Raw genomic sequence first — 16807 nt, 5'->3', positions numbered from 1 at the left:
TTCTTCTTTGTTGAGAAAAAGGACAAGGGCTCCCGCTCTATTCTTGAGCTGAGAAATCTTAATAAATGTTTGCTGATTTTTTGAATTTCATATGGTGTCTTTACCTTCAGATTTGTATGGCAAGATCCCTGGTTTGCTGTCCTTGACCTAAACGAAGTGTATTGATCCGTGATTCCCATAGGAAATACCTACATCTGCATTACAGTTCTAAAATTTTTCAAAATACCCCTTAATAAATAATGAATAAATAAATAAAAACATTTGGTTTGGCTACGGCCCTGAAGGACTCTACTGAATGTGTTGCTGTTGTCATTGCCTTCTTGTGGATAGCGGGGACTGCTCTTTGCTCCTTTTTGGATGTCTGGCTTCTGTTGGGGCCTTGTCCAGGGGCAATCAGTCCCCAAGTTCCTTGTGTGAGGCTCAACGTTGAGGTGCCCTCTCAAAAAGTCACTTTCTAGGGACTCATTTAGATTCCGCTGGAAACAGCTGCTGCCCTCATATCTGCGTCCCATCCCTTCCTTTGGAATCACTGGCAGCCCATTTGCTCAGTACCAAGGCTGCTGGGTCTAGTGGTGCTGACCACTGCTGTGACCATGTTCTCATAGAATCATAGAGTTGGAAGGGGCCATACAGGCCATCTAGTCCAACCTCCTGCTCAACGCAGGATCAGCCCAAAGCATCCTAAAGCATCCTCCTTTCTGATTCTTCATTCATTCATTCTCCTTCTCCTTTCTGATTTGGATAGAACCGAGTTTGATGCTCTATTTAAAGTTCTTATTTGTTTGCGGTTGGGGTCCTAAGAAGGGGAGAGCAGCCTCATCCTAATCCATTTCTTGCTGGGTGGCCTCGTCCATTTTTGCCACTTACAGTGCTGCACATTTGGAACGTCATTTTGCTATTTGGGCACATGCTAAGAGAGCACAGAGTGCTTCAGCTGCCTTTCACAGTAGAGTCCTGCTGGCAGAGGTCTGCAGAGCAGCAACCTGGACGAGAGATGAAACTTACATGATGCTATAGACCTCCAGTCTCACAATGAGGCTGATTTTGGTAAAGCAGTGTTACCTTCTATATTTAGTCAGAGCTTTGCCCACCTCCTGTGGTCCCGGTGTGGGGCTGCACACAGAGACGGACCATTAGAACAAGGTTGGTAACTGGCTGGTGTCTTGTCTGCAGACGCACATTCCCTATCTCCTAACCCACTTAGAGGTCTCTCTCTCTCAAGAGAATTGTGTTAATATGTTGATGATGATATTACAAACATTAGTTGGTTGCATTTGGTATATTCTTCCCTGTGAATTTTTAGAAATGGTGATGGTGTCATGTCTTTAACTGTTGGGCAGATTGATACAACAGAGAATTTTATTGTCCCTTATTTGCTCAGGTGGTTGATGGGCCAGTGTGAACAATAGCATGGGTGCTGCACCGCAATTTAGGAAAATTAAGAATCTGGATGGGAGGATGGGGGAAAAGCCAGAATAATAAGAGCTCACTTCGTGCTCCTCTCTGGGATGGCCATGTGGGTAAGGGAAGTGGCCCAATCATCCCTGCAAGGCAGTGCCCTTTTTGCCAGGGGTTGGTCACCACCCAAAAAAGCAAGGCACCAACCCAAGTACGTTAAGATCGGGATCCTTGGAACAAAGCAGAGATCGTTTCCTGGAACTCGCAAGGGAAAAGAAACGTGGCTTGTGAAGAGAAGGTATCTGAGCGGCTCCCTGGGGGCAGCTGGAAATTAGTTTCTTTTTTAGAAATGAAATAAGGAAAAAATCTTGATATGTGTCCCTTTTTCTCCAAGGTTACCCATCTTAGATTCCAATTTAAATACCAGATGTACACCTGGAGAGCTCTTTTTAAGTCCATCTCGCCAGCGAGTGGCTTCTCTATATAATTAAAATAGTGGGGGGAACGAGAAGGATCTAATTGTCTCTCAATAATTCTACCCCCCTGGAAGCTTGTTTCCTCTCTGTGCTATCCTGATTTCCATTCTAAAAGTCTTGCAGCAGGGAGGCTAGCTTAAGGGGGGGGGTAGAATTCTCTGCCTGGCTCCCCCCTTAATTCCAGTGCATGAGCATTGAAAATGAGCAGCGTTTGAAGCCGTTCGGTGACCTTTTCTGTCTTCTGCCGAATTGCAATCCCTGCCCTTGAACCACTCAGAGTTACTGAACCTCTCAGCGGCATGCTGGGGATGCTGCCGATCTTGCAGAGGCCTTTATTGTGCTGCTGCTGGGCATCCTTTCCTGGCTGGATTGTGGCTTTCCAAACTGGGCCTGGGTCCCTCTCCAGGGCTTCATTTCTTGAAATGAGAATTCTTTGGATTCAGTTTTCCCCTAACTTTAGAAGCCCTTCCTCTGAATTGTCAAGGTTGCAGACAGCAACTGGTTTCTACGAAGAGTCTAAAGCAGCCTTTTTTTAACCTTTTGACCATTGAGGATACCCTGAAATAATCTTTCAGGCTTCAAGGAGCCCTGGAAGTGATGTCAGCTGCCCATGCCTCCCTGACATGCCCCCAGAAGTGACATCACCACCTGCATTAACAGGCAGGCTCAAGGAGGCCGGGAGGGGAGGGGAGGAGGCGGTTTAAGGCAGGAGGAAGTGTGCAGGCTCCACCCCTTCCCAGGCCCAGAAGCCGCAAGAGAACTCACTCATGCTCAGGAGGGGGAAGGGGGCAATGGAAGCAGCAAATTCCTTTGTTCGTGGCTAAGTCCATTATTATTATTAGTAGTAGTAGATTTATATCCCGCCACTCCCTTGCGGCTTGTGGCGGGTAACAATATCACAAATCCCCATTAAAACCCCATAAAAACAATAATAACATTGCCAATATTACCGGCATGGCAAGAACGGCAGCTCCACTTCCCCCCCTCCCTCCCACTATTAGTGGGTGGAGTGGAGGTCCTGATGATGTTTTGCTTCGGGTCCGGAACCCAAGTCCCGGCAGGAGGGGAAAGGCTGCAGACTCCCTCTGGAGTTCCCACAGACCTCCTTGGTCTAAAGCAGGGGTAGTCAAACTGCAGCCTTCCAGAAGTCCATGGACTACAATTCCCATAAGCCTCTGCCAGCGAATGCTGGCAGGAGCTCATAGGAATTGTAGTCCATGGACACCTGGAGGGCCGCAGTTTGACTACCCCTGGTCTAAAGAGAGCAAGCATATCCATGATTAGAGCTCTTCAGCCTTTTAAGAACAGTTGTTTGGGGGACCACATAGGGATCCCAACTCTGGCCTAGGAAATTCCTGGAGATTTGGGGGTAGTGCCTGTGGAGGGGGAAATTGGGGGAGGGGAAATTTGTTCTCTAGAGCTGCCATTTCTTCCAGGGGAACTGATCTCTCTAGTCTGGAGCCCTGTTGTAAATCTGGGAGATCCCAGGCCCACCTGGAGGCTGGCCACTCTAGGACTGCAGGGAGAAGGGGGAAGGGATTTGAGCTCCCACGTCAGTTGAAACTGATGTGACCCTTCTTTGGTGTATAGGAGTTCTTCTTCTCCTTCTCCTTCTCCTCCTTTTCCTCCTTCTCCTTCTCCTTCTCCTTCTCCTTCTCCTTCTCCTTCTCCTTCTCCTCCTCCTCCTCCTCCTCCTCCTCCTCCTCCTCCTCCTCCTTCTCCTTCTCCTTCTCCTTCTCCTTCTCCTTCTCCTCCATTTGTCCCAGTTCTTTGAAAACCACCAGGATATGAAGGCAGTAGATCCACCCAGTGTCTCTCTTCTTCCTGACAGCTGGTGTTCAGAGGTACATTTCCTTTGCACATGAAGGATCCATGTTCCTTTGTACTTGCTTTGCAGGTTTGTGGGAAGGATAACAAAGGGATATGATGAACACATAGTGAAAAAAAATGCTTGGTATCCATTAATTGCTATTCATCAAAGCTCCTTCACTATCAAAAGAGTCCCTTTTGCTTGTTATTTGTTTCATAGTTTGGGAAACTGAGGTACAGAGACAATATCTGTCTTCTCAGCAAGTTCACAGCAGTGATGGGATTTGAATTCAGTGCTCCAGTTGCAATTTTGTTGCCTGACAGAGAAAAATGCAATCCCTGCAACTGTTGTTGTGCCCTTTCTCCTCTTGCTAGGTCCTCATCGCGTCCCACTTGCCTTCTTATGAGCTTCGGCACAACCAGGTAGAATCCATCTTCCTTTCGGCCATCGATATGTATGGACATCAGTTCTGTATCGAGAACTTGCAGGTAAGGGTGTCGTGACTGAATATGGACCCCACTTCTAATTTCTATTACACCTTTAACCTCTAGGTTATATTTCGGTTTGCCAATCCATTTCTAACGGTGGATTCCGCTTTTTCCTGACTCGCCGTAAACAGCTGGGTCAGTTTGCGTATCCTGGCAAATCATGGTTAGTCTTCCTTAACCGTGGTGTGATGAGAGGACTGAGTGGAGCCTTGGGGCCTCCCAGATTTTTGATGGCTGAGCACATTTTCTAAACCACATTCTGAGGTATAGATTTCTCTTCTGGCCAAAAAAAGTGGCAATTTTGAGAAAGTGAAAGGAGAAATGTATGACCTCAAAATAGACCTCCCCTCCCCCAGTCAGGTTTCTTTGAGAAGCTCAGTTTTGAGTTCTACTCATGACTGGAAAGAGCAAAGCCAGAACAATCCTTACTGCAGAGAGGCAGTGGGAAGTGTCCTCCTGGTAAGTAATCTTGTGGCATGTCTACATCAGGAGTAGGTGTCGTCACTGAATTGTATCTGGTGAAGGCACACAGCCTTCCCCTCCACCAACAGTCATTGGTTATAGAATCATAGACTTCTGGAGTGGGAAGGGGCCACACAGGCCATCTAGTCCAAGCCCCTGCTCAATGCAGGATCAGCCTCCAGCATCCAGGATAAGTCTCTGTCCAGCCGCTGCTTGAAGACTTCCAGTGAGGGGGAGCTCACCACCTCCTGGGGCAGCCCATTCCACGACTGAACTACTCGGACTTTGAAAATTTCCCCCAGATATCCAGCCAGTACTGTTCTACATAGAGTTTAAACCAATGACTGCCGGTCCTGCGACTTAAAGAAAGCCTGTCCCCTCTCAGCCTCCTCTCCTCCAGGCTGAACATTCCCAAGTCCCCCAGCCTTTCCCCACAGGGCTTGGTTCCCAGGCCCCGGATCATTCTCATCGCTCTCCTCTGCAGCCTCTCAGTTTTGTCCACATCCTTTCTTGAAGTGAGGCCAGAACAGAGATTACACAGAGGCACAGCGGGCAGTCTCCCTTTTGGTTGGGTGGTTTGCTTTCATAGAGGCTTCGGGGATTATTGCACTTACTAAAGATGACTAAAGGTGAGAGAACAAATTTTCATCCAGATTTACCTTCATCACTTGTTAGTCGCCCCAAGATTATCCAGCTAGGATAAGATCAGAGTTCTATTCTTTGAAAAAGTGTCTCTTTCTTTTCCCCTCCTAGAAACTTATTCTTTCAGAGACATCTATCTTTGACGTACTTCCAAACTTCTTTTATCATAGCAACCAGGTGGTGAGAATGGCAGCTCTGGAGGTAAGTTTCTTCTTGTTCCAAAGAATTTTTTTTTAAGTGCATTTCTCTCTTCTAGACGGTTGGCCTTTCTTCTTGCAACCCCTCCCCAGTCAAGTCACTTTTCTAAAGCACTGATTAAAAGCTGTGTCTACTCTGCACTTAAAAACTATGCACAGAAGAATTAAAGTATTTTTGCACTGGATTCTACTCCAGCAAATTTATGCTAATAAATTTCTAGGTGTGCATAGCTGGTTTCCTTTTACTAAGTCGGAAGGAAATGCGCAGCAGAGCGTCTGAAATATTGCTGTAAACACTCCTTTGGTGTTTTCAAGCCATGAGGGCTAGCAACATTGTTGTTGAAAAAAAATCACGGAGACTTTGGAATGCATGCTCGGGTATTGGTATTCAGCGCATGTATCCTTGTACACTCCCAAAATGCATGAAAAGACCACTGTGCTCATTAAAATCCAGTGGCACATGGAAGTGTTAACTTTCCTGTGCAGGGAGGTTTTAACTTTGAGGTGCTGCAATTCTTTAAGAGTGAATTTTATTTCTTAGAATTGGTTTTCTTTGGCTGTTTATTCCCAGGTGTATGTTCGAAGGGCATACATTGCCTATGAGCTGAACAGCGTCCAGCATCGGCAGCTGAAAGACAGCACCTGTGTAGTAGAGTTTCAGTTCATGTTACCGACATCTCACCCCAACAGGTAACCAGAAATGATTTTCAGGGAGGAGGTGGTGGTGGGGAGACAGAGAGAGCGAACTAGTAGCAGTGTTATAGGCCTCTCTTCCATTGCCTAGTGGGAGAACATGATGGAGAAAATCAAAAAGTACAGATGCTGGTTGTACACTGGTTGCATCAAAAGCTGGAAGATGAATCTGGGTCAGTGCCTATGTTAATGGCCTCCAATCTAGACTATTTCTAAATTATTCCACATGGTGCCCTGTGAGGAGGCATTCCTTTATAGCTGTTTTTCTCCACACTGCAGTGAAGGCGGCCTCTCTTTTCTCCCTCCATCTGCAAACAGGACCTCTCCAGTAGTGTAGAATGTCTGTGATGAGCAGTTTCTGTGGGGAGTCACTCCTTCTCAGTTTTGTAGCTGAGGGGTGGGCCTGACTCCGCAGCTTAAGAGGCAAGTGTTCCTGGCAATGGAAATCACATGCTGGGTCACCCTTTTCCCTTTCTTTTCATGGGCCTTAGAATCACAGAATCATAGAGTTGGAAGGGGCCATCTAGTCCAACCCCCTGCTCAACGCAGGATCAGCCCAAAGCCTTCTGACTGTTTTTAAGAGTTTTTCTGCATGAACATGTATGCTTTTGTTTGTTCGTTTGTTATATTTTTTGAATTAGGGAAAATGACACGAAACTGTTCCATGTCGTGGTGGTAGTCGGAAAGGTTTCAGGGCAGCATCACAACTACTGTCCAATCAGTGTTTGCACCGGTAGTTCTTTTAACAGCAGCCTGATACATAGCAAATGCTGGGGGGGTTTCTTTCCCGATATTCCCTGCTAGGAGAAATATCACCTCTTGAATGGCAGTGTTCCTGGCTGCTTTGAATGGCCCAGAGTGCAGGTAATTAAAGAAAACCCTGATCAAAGGAAGAACATTTCTGAGGATATTCTTGTAGGTGGGATGGAGATCAGGAAAAGAATCAAACTCCTGTTAGTTAATTCTTGTGTGTGCTTATATGTGCTAGTGTGTTGTAAGAGAATTGTTAGTGAGGCATAAGTAACAAGAGCTGCTTATCCACAAAGGTTGGGTGCCTGCTGCAACTCTGCATGATTCACTGACCTGCAGCAAAATTGGGTAGCAGCCCAAAATTGGGCTGGTATCACTTTGGACTTCAGTGTGTGGAGCTGCCATTTTCCAATGTTTCTCCAAGTTAGAAACTCCCTGCGGATTAAAAGCAACCCCCTCCCCCAAGAACTGCAAGTAAGAAGAATAGTTCCTCTTACCTGAAGGAGAGCAGTCAAAAAATGCGATTCTCCTCCCTGCAGTCCAGAGTGGCTAAGTCCACTTCCCCATCCCAGGATTAGACTTGGATGCATATTGGTGATGGTGGTGGGTATCAAGGACTTCTGCCAATGTATGTTTTTGTGCATTGACTAAGGCTGACTTTTCCAATCACTTTGAATGCAAGAGTGCATCATCATCATTGCCAGCCCTCAGAGGATGCAGTCTGTTGCATTTCTACAGGAGTCACTGCTGCCAGTTTGCTTTGCTCCAGACTGGAGGCATTCTCAGAACTCCTTTAGCAGGCGAAGATATACCTTCTTTTAGTGTAGACATTATATTGCTAAAGTTGTAAATACTTCTGAATTAATATTTCCATCAGACCTGTGGGAAAGAAGCGATCTTTTTGTTTGGGGTCGGGGTTGATGGAGAAGGTGCCACATCGGCCACACCTCCTTAGGGCCACTGGGTGCCGCTGTTGATCCATAATAGAGCGTCGGGGGGGGGGGGTTAAAAGAAGGAGCAGGTTACCCACCAGCTCCTTTTGGAAAACTGCTATTTTCTCCTTTCTTTGTCTCCAAGTATCCTTTGCCTTTTTATTTGATCCTCCTCCTCGTTTTATGTTTGGCGGGATTGGCTGATGAGGCCCAGTCTCGGTTCATTGAGAATCCATCAGTACATCTTGTGAAACGGGTCTCCCTCCCCCTTTCAAAATCTGGTTTTGCTTGAAATGAATGAGTCCTCCAAGCCCAGCTGCACCAAAGATCTCTCGGCAATGATATAAATGGCCCATTGAATTTGGTCTCATCTGTTCTCTTCATCTTGACAATATTTGCAAATAATTGCATGCTGTTTTGGAGGTCCATTTTTTATAATCCTGCATTCCCTTTTCAACGGCCTCAACCATTCAGTCTTCATTTTCGTCCTCCTCTTTCTCTCTCTCTCTCTCTCTGTCTGGCTCCCCATTTCCCCAGCTGGCATATCTTACATAGATCACCTTAAAGTGCCTGATTCCAAAGAGTTGGGCAGTTAACTAGAGACCAAACATCTGCTGGAGAACTGTTTTGTTGGGCATATGACATTTCAGCAGAGGGCTGGAGCAGTTATTGGCCATGAACTCAAACCTCATTTGCCAATTTGGCCCATCGGTCTGCTTTTAGCTCAGAATCGTCTCTCCTGCTGCCTGTGGCTCTTGAAGGTCTTGGGCAGCCTTTGCTACCCAAAAGATTTTCACTGCTGGTGCCCAGGATTAAGCTACGTGCAAAGTAGGTGCTATGCCACTGAGCCTCAGTGCCTCTTGCAAAAACCTAGTCCTTACGACCTTGAGCTCATTGCCCTAGAACCAAGGGGTTGAAATTAATTCAAAAGAATTTTCAGCTAAACATTGAGAAGAAATTCCTCATCGATAGAGCAGTTCCTCAGCTTCCTCGGGAGGTGGCGGGTTCTCCTTCCTTGGAAATTTTTAAACAGAGGCTGGATAGTCAACTGACAGAAATGCTGATTCTGTGAATTTAGGCAGAGTGTGAGTGGGTGGGCAGCAGGGCTTGTGTTGGTGCTTGGCTCTTGTGGGACTTTCTAGCATGACCAGGGAAAGGCTGATAGCAATTTTGGGATCAGGAAGCAAATTTCTTTCCGGCTAAACAGGCTAGGGATTCTCTTTTTTTTCTTTTGGGGGGGCACTTCACCTGGGCATGGAATTGGGGTCACTTTGTGGGCAGGTAGTTGTGAATCGTCTACATTGTGCAGGGGGTTGGGCTAGATGACTCTGGTGGTCCCTTCCAACCCTATGATTCTATATGAAACTGCTTCTGCTCTGACTGCTGGAGGCTCTCTTTCTCTGGCAGAGGTTTTGCTGTCCAAGTTAAAGGACTGGTTATGACCTTTTAAAGCCGTCCAGCTGCATGGGGCCACCTCTCCCAACGTGACACCCCCTCACCCCCTTCAGTCTTTATCGCGAGGCCTACTGTCTGCCATTCATTAGGTCAAGGGGCTCTTTGGTGGCTGGCTCTCTGAGGAGATTCTGTTCAGGCTCCATCGTAGGGTATTCAAGGCTCTCATGTTCTGTGCAGCGGAAAATGGGTGTTGGTTGCCTGCCCAGATTTGTTCCAGAGCTGATGACTGGTGGAATTTTAATTGGAATCTATTTTATTGTGTTGATCAGTTTCTTGATCAGTTTTCTGTCTTGATGCTTTGTTGTGAACTACCCTGACTCCTCTGTTGCCAGTGGGTGCCAGTTGTGTGTTAGGCCAATGATGCTCTGTAAATCTTGGTTTTTGGAGGCTTCAGTCAGTGGGAGAGCTTCTGGGGTTCAGGAGGGCCTCCTGATGGCCCCTGGGCTTTGGCCACCGTGTGACACAGTGCTGGACGGTTGGCGTGATCCAACATGGCTGCTCTTAGGTTCTTATGGGATTGATTAGTAATAATAACTGAAGGGTCATTTCTCCCCAACTGGAATAGCCACTCTCCTTAGATTGCCACTGCTGGCTGCTGCCCAGCATTAGCCAGAGTCCGTGCTTGTCCCCTGTAGCACCCTGAGCAGCAGGCCTCTGTCTCATAGTGATGCAAGGGCAGCAGGTTGACTTGGTTGACTAAGGCAGGGGTAGTCAACCTGTGGTCCTGCAGATGTCTATGGACCACAATTCCCATGAGCCCCTACCAGCGTTTGCTGGCAGGGGCTCATGGGAATTGTAGTCCATGGACATCTGGAGGACCACAGGTTGACTACCCCTGGACTAAGGCTTTGCATGGAGTGCAGGCTGTAGGCATTTTTGGGGAAGGGTTAAAATATGGATCTGTAAACCAAGCTGCAAAGGAAAGGCAGGCTATATTATATTTAATCTCCAGGGTCATCTAGTCCAACCCCCTGCAGAATGCAGGAAATTCACAACTACCTGCCCACCCACAGTGACCCCACATCCACAGTGATCCCAATTTCATGCCCAGATAATCACTAGCCAGTCTGGCCTGGAAGAAATCTGATTGCAAAGTTCTAGGTTCTAGTTCCAGTTCGGTGCTAAGTTTTATTGGATTCAAAATTGCCGTGCACAGCTGATTAAAAGCAGATCTCAGTGTATTCTGTTTGTGTATTGTTGCTTTTTATTGAAAAATCCAGAACCTTAAACAAGAGAAGTTGATTTCTCTGAGTTGTTTAAATAAAAACGTAACTTGCATATATTTGCTGCTATGTAGCTTGTTCTTTCCTAATTCTGGGGAGATTTATAAAAGAGCTGTACAGGGCACCAAAGCTCCCTTCCCTAGTCTCCCAGCCCCAGCACTTGGGCACCCTGCCCTTCCTTTCTGGCTTCCGAGATGCCTACGCACGTTCCAGTCGACCTTTCACAGCCGTAAAGGCTTGCAAAACTAGATGCAGGCTGAGCTTATTCACTCCCCATGACCGAATTCTCACCTTGGGATGGTAAAGTGCACAACCCGTTAGGTACTTTAAAGTTGGGAACTGACCAGATCAACAGTGCAGTAGCCTGTGCTACAAACATAGATGTGTGCTTTTTATTTCTTGGATGGAAGAAAAATAAGAGAGGTCCCCAGCCCAGACAAGCCTTGCTTTCCATGGAGGTGTATTCCTAAGGCTCAAACGTGGAAAAATTTCAGCAAGCTTAAGGGGTTAGCCGAACAGACCCTACCTCTATCAATCACTGGATTCTTGATACAAAATCATAGAACCATAGAGTGTGAAGGGGCCATTGAGGCCATCTAGTCCCACCCCCTGCTCAGTGCAGGATGCGCCTCAATAATCCAGGATAAGGATCTGTCCAGCCGCTCCTTGAGGACGGCCAGTGAGGGGGAGCTCCCCACCTCCTTAGGCAGCCCATCCTACGGCTGAACTAACCTCATAGAATCCTAGAGTAGGAAGGGGCCACAAAGGCCATCCAGTCTCACCCCCTGCTCAATGCAGGATCAGCCTCAAGCCTCCAGGATAATCACCTGTGATGCCTTGTGTCTCTTGGGCTGGGTTAAAACTTGGAGGGATGAGCTTAACATCCTCAGAATTAATCTTTAGGAAGCTTGGGGTCTACACTCATCATCGGGGTTTGTGGAATGCTGGTGGGTGTAAGTGCTTTCAGGACCTCTGTAATCCCTGTAGTTTTGTGCTGTGGGTTTGATGTTAATTAAGCCATAAGTCAGGGGTAGTCAAACTGCGGCCCTCCAGATGTCCATGGACTACAATTCCCAGGAGCCCCTGCCAGCATTCGCTGGCAGGGGCTTCTGGGAATTGTAGTCCATGGACATCTGGAGGGCCGCAGTTTGACTACCCCTGCCATAAGTAGTTGTAATTTCCCATTGGTCCCTTAGCTTGTCTGTCTGAGGGAGGGCAGGATCTTCTAGCAGAGCGAGGAAAAGAGGGGAAAATGGAAGGGGGCCGTGGAGGGGATATGCAAGTAACAGCCACAGTATGCAAACTGGGCCTTTGTGTGGCAGATACTTAGAGAAGAGGCCAGGGTCTCTTGGCGGAGAGAACTCAGGGGAAGTGTTCTGTGGGCATCAGACGGCAACTTTCTCAAAGGCTGTTCTGTTCCTTCCTGCAGGTAGGACCAGCCCAAAGTATTTTGCTTTCTCTGGCCTCCTCTTATTCCGCCACTCCCCACCCTGCCAAATTTGATTGTACAGTGGAACATTTGGGAGTTCCCTGCCCAGCAGATATTTCTGCTCATTCCATACAAGTGAGTGGACTGGTGTGGAAACTGTGTTGCTATGGGCTTGTCCCAGAGATGTCCCAGATGGGGCGGATGGAAAGCGCCATTAAGTCATAGCCGACTTATGGTGACCCTGCAAGGCTGACAAAGCAAGAGATGTCCAGAGGTGGTTTGCCTCTGCTGAGCAACCCTGGATTTCCTCGGGCGTCTCCTGCCCAAGTAGTAGTAACCCTGCTTAGCTTCCAAGATACGATGAGATCAGGTAGACTGGGCGATCCAGGTCAGGTCAAACAGTATCCTCCCGCCTCCCCCCCCCCCAAGGGCTTTCCAGCAGCAGCTTAGTTCTAGTGTTCCTGACAGCTGCCTGTTGGGCTGAGGTCTCTCTGCCCTAATTTTACCATTTTGTGGTTTGAGATCTGGAGCTTTGCCCTCCTGTTTCAGCTGGCGATCCTTCATAGGCCTTATTTCTTTTTTTTTCTCACCCTTGTGTGTTATTCCCATTTCGCCTCCATTCTGGAAGATGAGGGAGTGAATGGGATATGCATATGTGGGCAGTCCAGTCCCCCGTATTAATTCTCATCACGGAGCTGCAGAATTGATAGTTGCTGCCCCTGTGACCTGTGTCCTAAGGGCTCTTCCAGGTGTAACAGTCCTGCTTGTTCCTATATGTAAGAGCTGCTTTGGGCTGGAATCTTGTGTGGTCGTTCTCCCACTGTGGTCCATTGAGGCCGGGCAGATTTGTACACATGACACTAGTTGACTGCTGGTCCCCATCTGATCTCCAGTGACTCTCCAAAGTCTTTTCCTAACTCTGGGGGTTGAACCTTGACTATTCAAAAGCAGTTGCTTGACCACTAAGCCATGGACTTGCTCATCATAGCTTTATCATCCGTCTTACCCATGACTATGAATCCCCTCCCCGTTCCCATGGAGTGTTAGAGCCGACCATGATGAGAGGCCGTAATGTGCAGCCGGTTTCTTGGTGGTCATTGTGCTTGAGTTGCATGCAGAACATTGGCTTTTAACATTTGAAACTGTCCTGGGAAGTTGCATTATTCCTCTGTCTTTCTGAATACACATTGGTCTCTTTTTTTCTTTTTTCTTTTAATAAAAATATTTGTCAACCAAATATTGTCAACCAATCCCCTCTTCTAAATCAGGCGGTGCCCGAGACGGTGGTTGAGTTGCTCCTTGACAAGCAGCCTCTGCTTATTCACCGGACTCGGAAGAAGACCCAGGGAGTGCACAGAAGGGGGCTTTCTAAACCACTGTTGATTGCAAGCGGGCGGGGGGGGGGATCCTTGCTGGCTGATGGTTGCTAGTGCCAGCAACTTCTTTTGTTTAGGTGATCGGCCTTTTGGGGATCAGGAAGAGCTCTTTCCCCAGGTGAGACCTGAGAAGGACTCCTGCAGGATTTTGTGTTTATTTCTGCGTCATTTCTCTGCCCCTTCCCTGGCACCTACTCTGCTTGCCTGTCTGCCTGCTCGGGCCAGGGAGCAAAGCGAGAAGCGTTTGTTGCAGCTGGTGCTTTTCCGAGGGTCAATTGCAGCTGTCCGTGCTCAGGAGACGGCCTGATCGGTAAGCCTCACGAATGGCTCCCTGGTCGCCGCTCTGGCTTTCCACGCTGCTGGTTATTCTGAAAAGATCATCAATTTGCCGTCGTGGTGTGTTGCATATGATACCCAAATGCCGTTTCTGATAGAGGGTGGAGGGTAGGCTCATCTGTTTGAAATGGCTCACGAGAGGAGGGATGGCGATTTACCCAAACTCTCTCTCTCTCTCGGAAGGGGTTGCTGGAATCTCAAACCTTCTTCAGCTTTTCCAGTCAAAGGGGGCAGGAAGTTGGTCTGTGTTTGTGACTTGGCACCCGAATACTGGCTGTTCCCGTTTGTGTTGTTAATGGTTCTTGCTGTGCCTTCCCTTCCCTTCCCTTTTTGGTGTGAAGGTTTTTGGTCTGTGCTTCCACTAGCCGTGCTAGGCCAGCTGGGAAGGAAAACACCTTGTTGAAGAAGTGATGGTATTTCTGCTGCTGTTTACAAAGAGGCTTAACTAGACAGTATGCTTGACATTTGGGTTACAGACATTTGCAACCAGGACCCATTAAATAATTGCCAGTAACTTGCCTGCCATTAGTGGGTGTCTGGTAAGCCTAGGGAAGGGGCAGGACAGAGGGGCCCCACGCTGGCCTACAGGAACTGGTATTCAGAGCCGCTCTCCTTATGAAGTGGAGGGTCTTGAAAACTGTTGGATCTTTTCCCAGCACTGCTGGCCTGCTCTGCTCTGCTCTGCTCTTCCGCAGACCCCACAGCCTTTCTGTGTCAGTTCTGAGAGTTCCTTTCCTTTGAAGCAGGTAAGTTCTCCACATTTGCCAGGAGGATTTTGTAATAGCGTGTTCCCCCAAAATTGCAAGCTGATTTTTCAAAAAAGGTAGACTGGGGCCCCCAAAGTTTGCTTATTTTCACTTTAGCTTTCCAGCAGGACATAGTCCGTGGTTCCTGATAGGTCCTGTTCTGGCACATTTGTGCCCCTGAACTGCTCGCTCTGTTCTTCATCAAAGAGCAAATTATGACTGAAGCCAGTTATAGTAACTTGGTGCTCTGGCTAGTCACAAGACAAGACATTTTTTACGAAAACCGGCTGATGGAGCAAAACTCCTTACCAGTGTCTTGTCTTTTGTGTATCACGCACACACAAAAAAGGATTTATGTGAGGATGATCCACCCAAAAGTTAAACCCTCTGCAATCCCACTGAGCCTCGGTAGGAGAGATTTAAGCATATACTTTATCCAACTTTTGGCTGGATCATTCTTTGTGGCTTTATTTCAGCCCCTCTGAGTGTTGCTTCTCATTCCTCTTGACAATGGTCCAGTGATGGGAGGAAGAATGGGAGACTCTGGTGTAACGCCCCAGGAGGACTGTTTGCAGCTCTGCCATCCTAACTTCCTTTTCAGAGAATAGCTAAGTAAAACACAGGGCTTAAACTTAACAGCCTTTCTGCTTTCTCCTTATTTACTTATTTACTCAAGTTATAGGCCACCTTTCTTGCTGAGACTCAAGTTGGATTACAAAATATTGAAAACAATTCAGTTAGACAACGCAAAAGATCCAGTAAATCAGGGGTAGTCAAACTGCGGCCCTCCAGATGTCCATGGACTACAATTCCCAGGAGCCCCCTGCCAGCGAATGCTGGCAGGGGGCTCCTGGGAATTGTAGTCCATGGACATCTGGAGGGCCGCAGTTTGACTACCCATGCAGTAGGACCACAGAATTGGAAAGTAATGCAAAGAAACAGTTCTTAGGCATGACCTGCTGTAATGCACAAGGTGGATTACAAATGTAGAAGACCGCTAATAAACATAAGGTGATATGGACAATAAATATTGCAACCGACGATTCCTCTACGAAAGCAACTTCTTGAATGATTCCAGTCCTACTGCTCTACCTTGAATTAAACCCTGAATCATTTTTGACACCTGTGGGGGGATGCTCTGCTGCTGATTCATAGTATGACATCATGTGATCCTGTCGCTTTACTTCTGCCTCTGCTTACCCCAGCTGTAAAATGGGTGCACCACCAGCCCAGCAGCTGCAAAGATTGGCTTGTTCGCTTCTCTCTCTCTCTCTCTCTCTGATGCATGCATGTCTATGGTGTGTGTGACGTGCTTTGAATCATGTTTCAGGGGAGGGGACAATCTGTCATTAGTTACAGGAGACCTTTGATTTCCGCTTGCTCTGTTTCCTTTTTGCCAAGACTAAAGAGCTTTTTTTTTTTGCATATAAAGAAAAGCCCAAAATCTTTTTACTTGCTTGATGAAAGAAACAGTTTTCTGGAATTCAGGCCAATGAGCTTGTTTTTTTTTGGGGGGGGGGGGGGATTCAGTAGAATCTTAATGGCACAAATATGAGGGAAGCCTATCCAAAGCTCTTTTGAAAAGACCTCATGCCATATCTTGACAGGAAAGGTCTCCCTTAATGGCCCTCTGATGTTATAAGAGAGGAGTTGTCGGGTTTCATCCTGTGGATCTGTTCTGCTAATGGCAACGTCTTCCCTGATCCAAGGGTCCTCTTACACCACCTCTTTGAAGGGGTGCTGTTAGTAGAACGGATTTGTAGGGTTGTTTTACCCTAAAGCATGTTGGGATGTATGTACAGTTGGGAATTTTTCCTCTCGGGTCACATTGTCGTGCTACTAGTCTAGAAGAGTCAGGGATTTAAAAAAAACTATTTTGTTATTGAAACTTTGTTCTTTGAGAAACGCTTAAGAGGAATTAATAGGCTTTGTGTAGATGAGGACTGTAACCACATCTCTTGAAAATTCTGCTGTGTTTGTAAAATGTTTGACATAATCATCAGCTCCATTCTTGTCCTGTGTCCCAGATCCAGATTAGAGTTGGGCTGAAAACCTGTTGTAATATAGCAAGTTATAAAGCCGATTGTGGTCAAGTTATCGCATTGGTATCAGTGGGGCTTCAGTCTGACTTCTTCTGGTTTGGGACCTTGGGCAAGACCTTTAGGATTCCAAACAATGTGGGCAAGGCATCTTTCCAGAACACCTTTTGGGGCTCTGTCCCTCTTCTTTGTGACATTGGGTACGAGATGAGCTCTCATTCCTGGAACAGCAATGATCCTGCCTTAAAATACGTGTTGAAACCCTCAGCTAATGCAAATTTCATTTTTTGGCTTCTATGAATATAACCTGCTCCATACACCAGCTTGAATGTCAGTTCTGATTTTAATGCTTAAA

General features: G+C 47.1%; 1 protein-coding gene across 10 annotated transcripts in view; it reads left to right on the top strand.

Annotated features, from left to right (window-relative positions):
• Positions 1-16807, top strand: part of ACACA (acetyl-CoA carboxylase alpha) — a 252188-nt gene that overhangs the window by 97319 nt on the left and 138062 nt on the right. For all 10 annotated transcript variants that reach the window (XM_077312781.1, XM_077312780.1, XM_077312776.1 and 7 more), the window contains 3 exons: positions 4059-4172; positions 5388-5477; positions 6045-6163. In XM_077312781.1, the coding sequence (XP_077168896.1) occupies positions 4059-4172; positions 5388-5477; positions 6045-6163 (323 nt within the window). The remainder of the gene's footprint in view (positions 1-4058; positions 4173-5387; positions 5478-6044; positions 6164-16807) is intronic.

Source organism: Paroedura picta, chromosome 15 (assembly GCF_049243985.1).
Source record: "Paroedura picta isolate Pp20150507F chromosome 15, Ppicta_v3.0, whole genome shotgun sequence".
Lineage (NCBI taxonomy): Eukaryota > Metazoa > Chordata > Lepidosauria > Squamata > Gekkonidae > Paroedura > Paroedura picta.
This window is presented reverse-complemented; position numbering and strand designations above follow the sequence as displayed.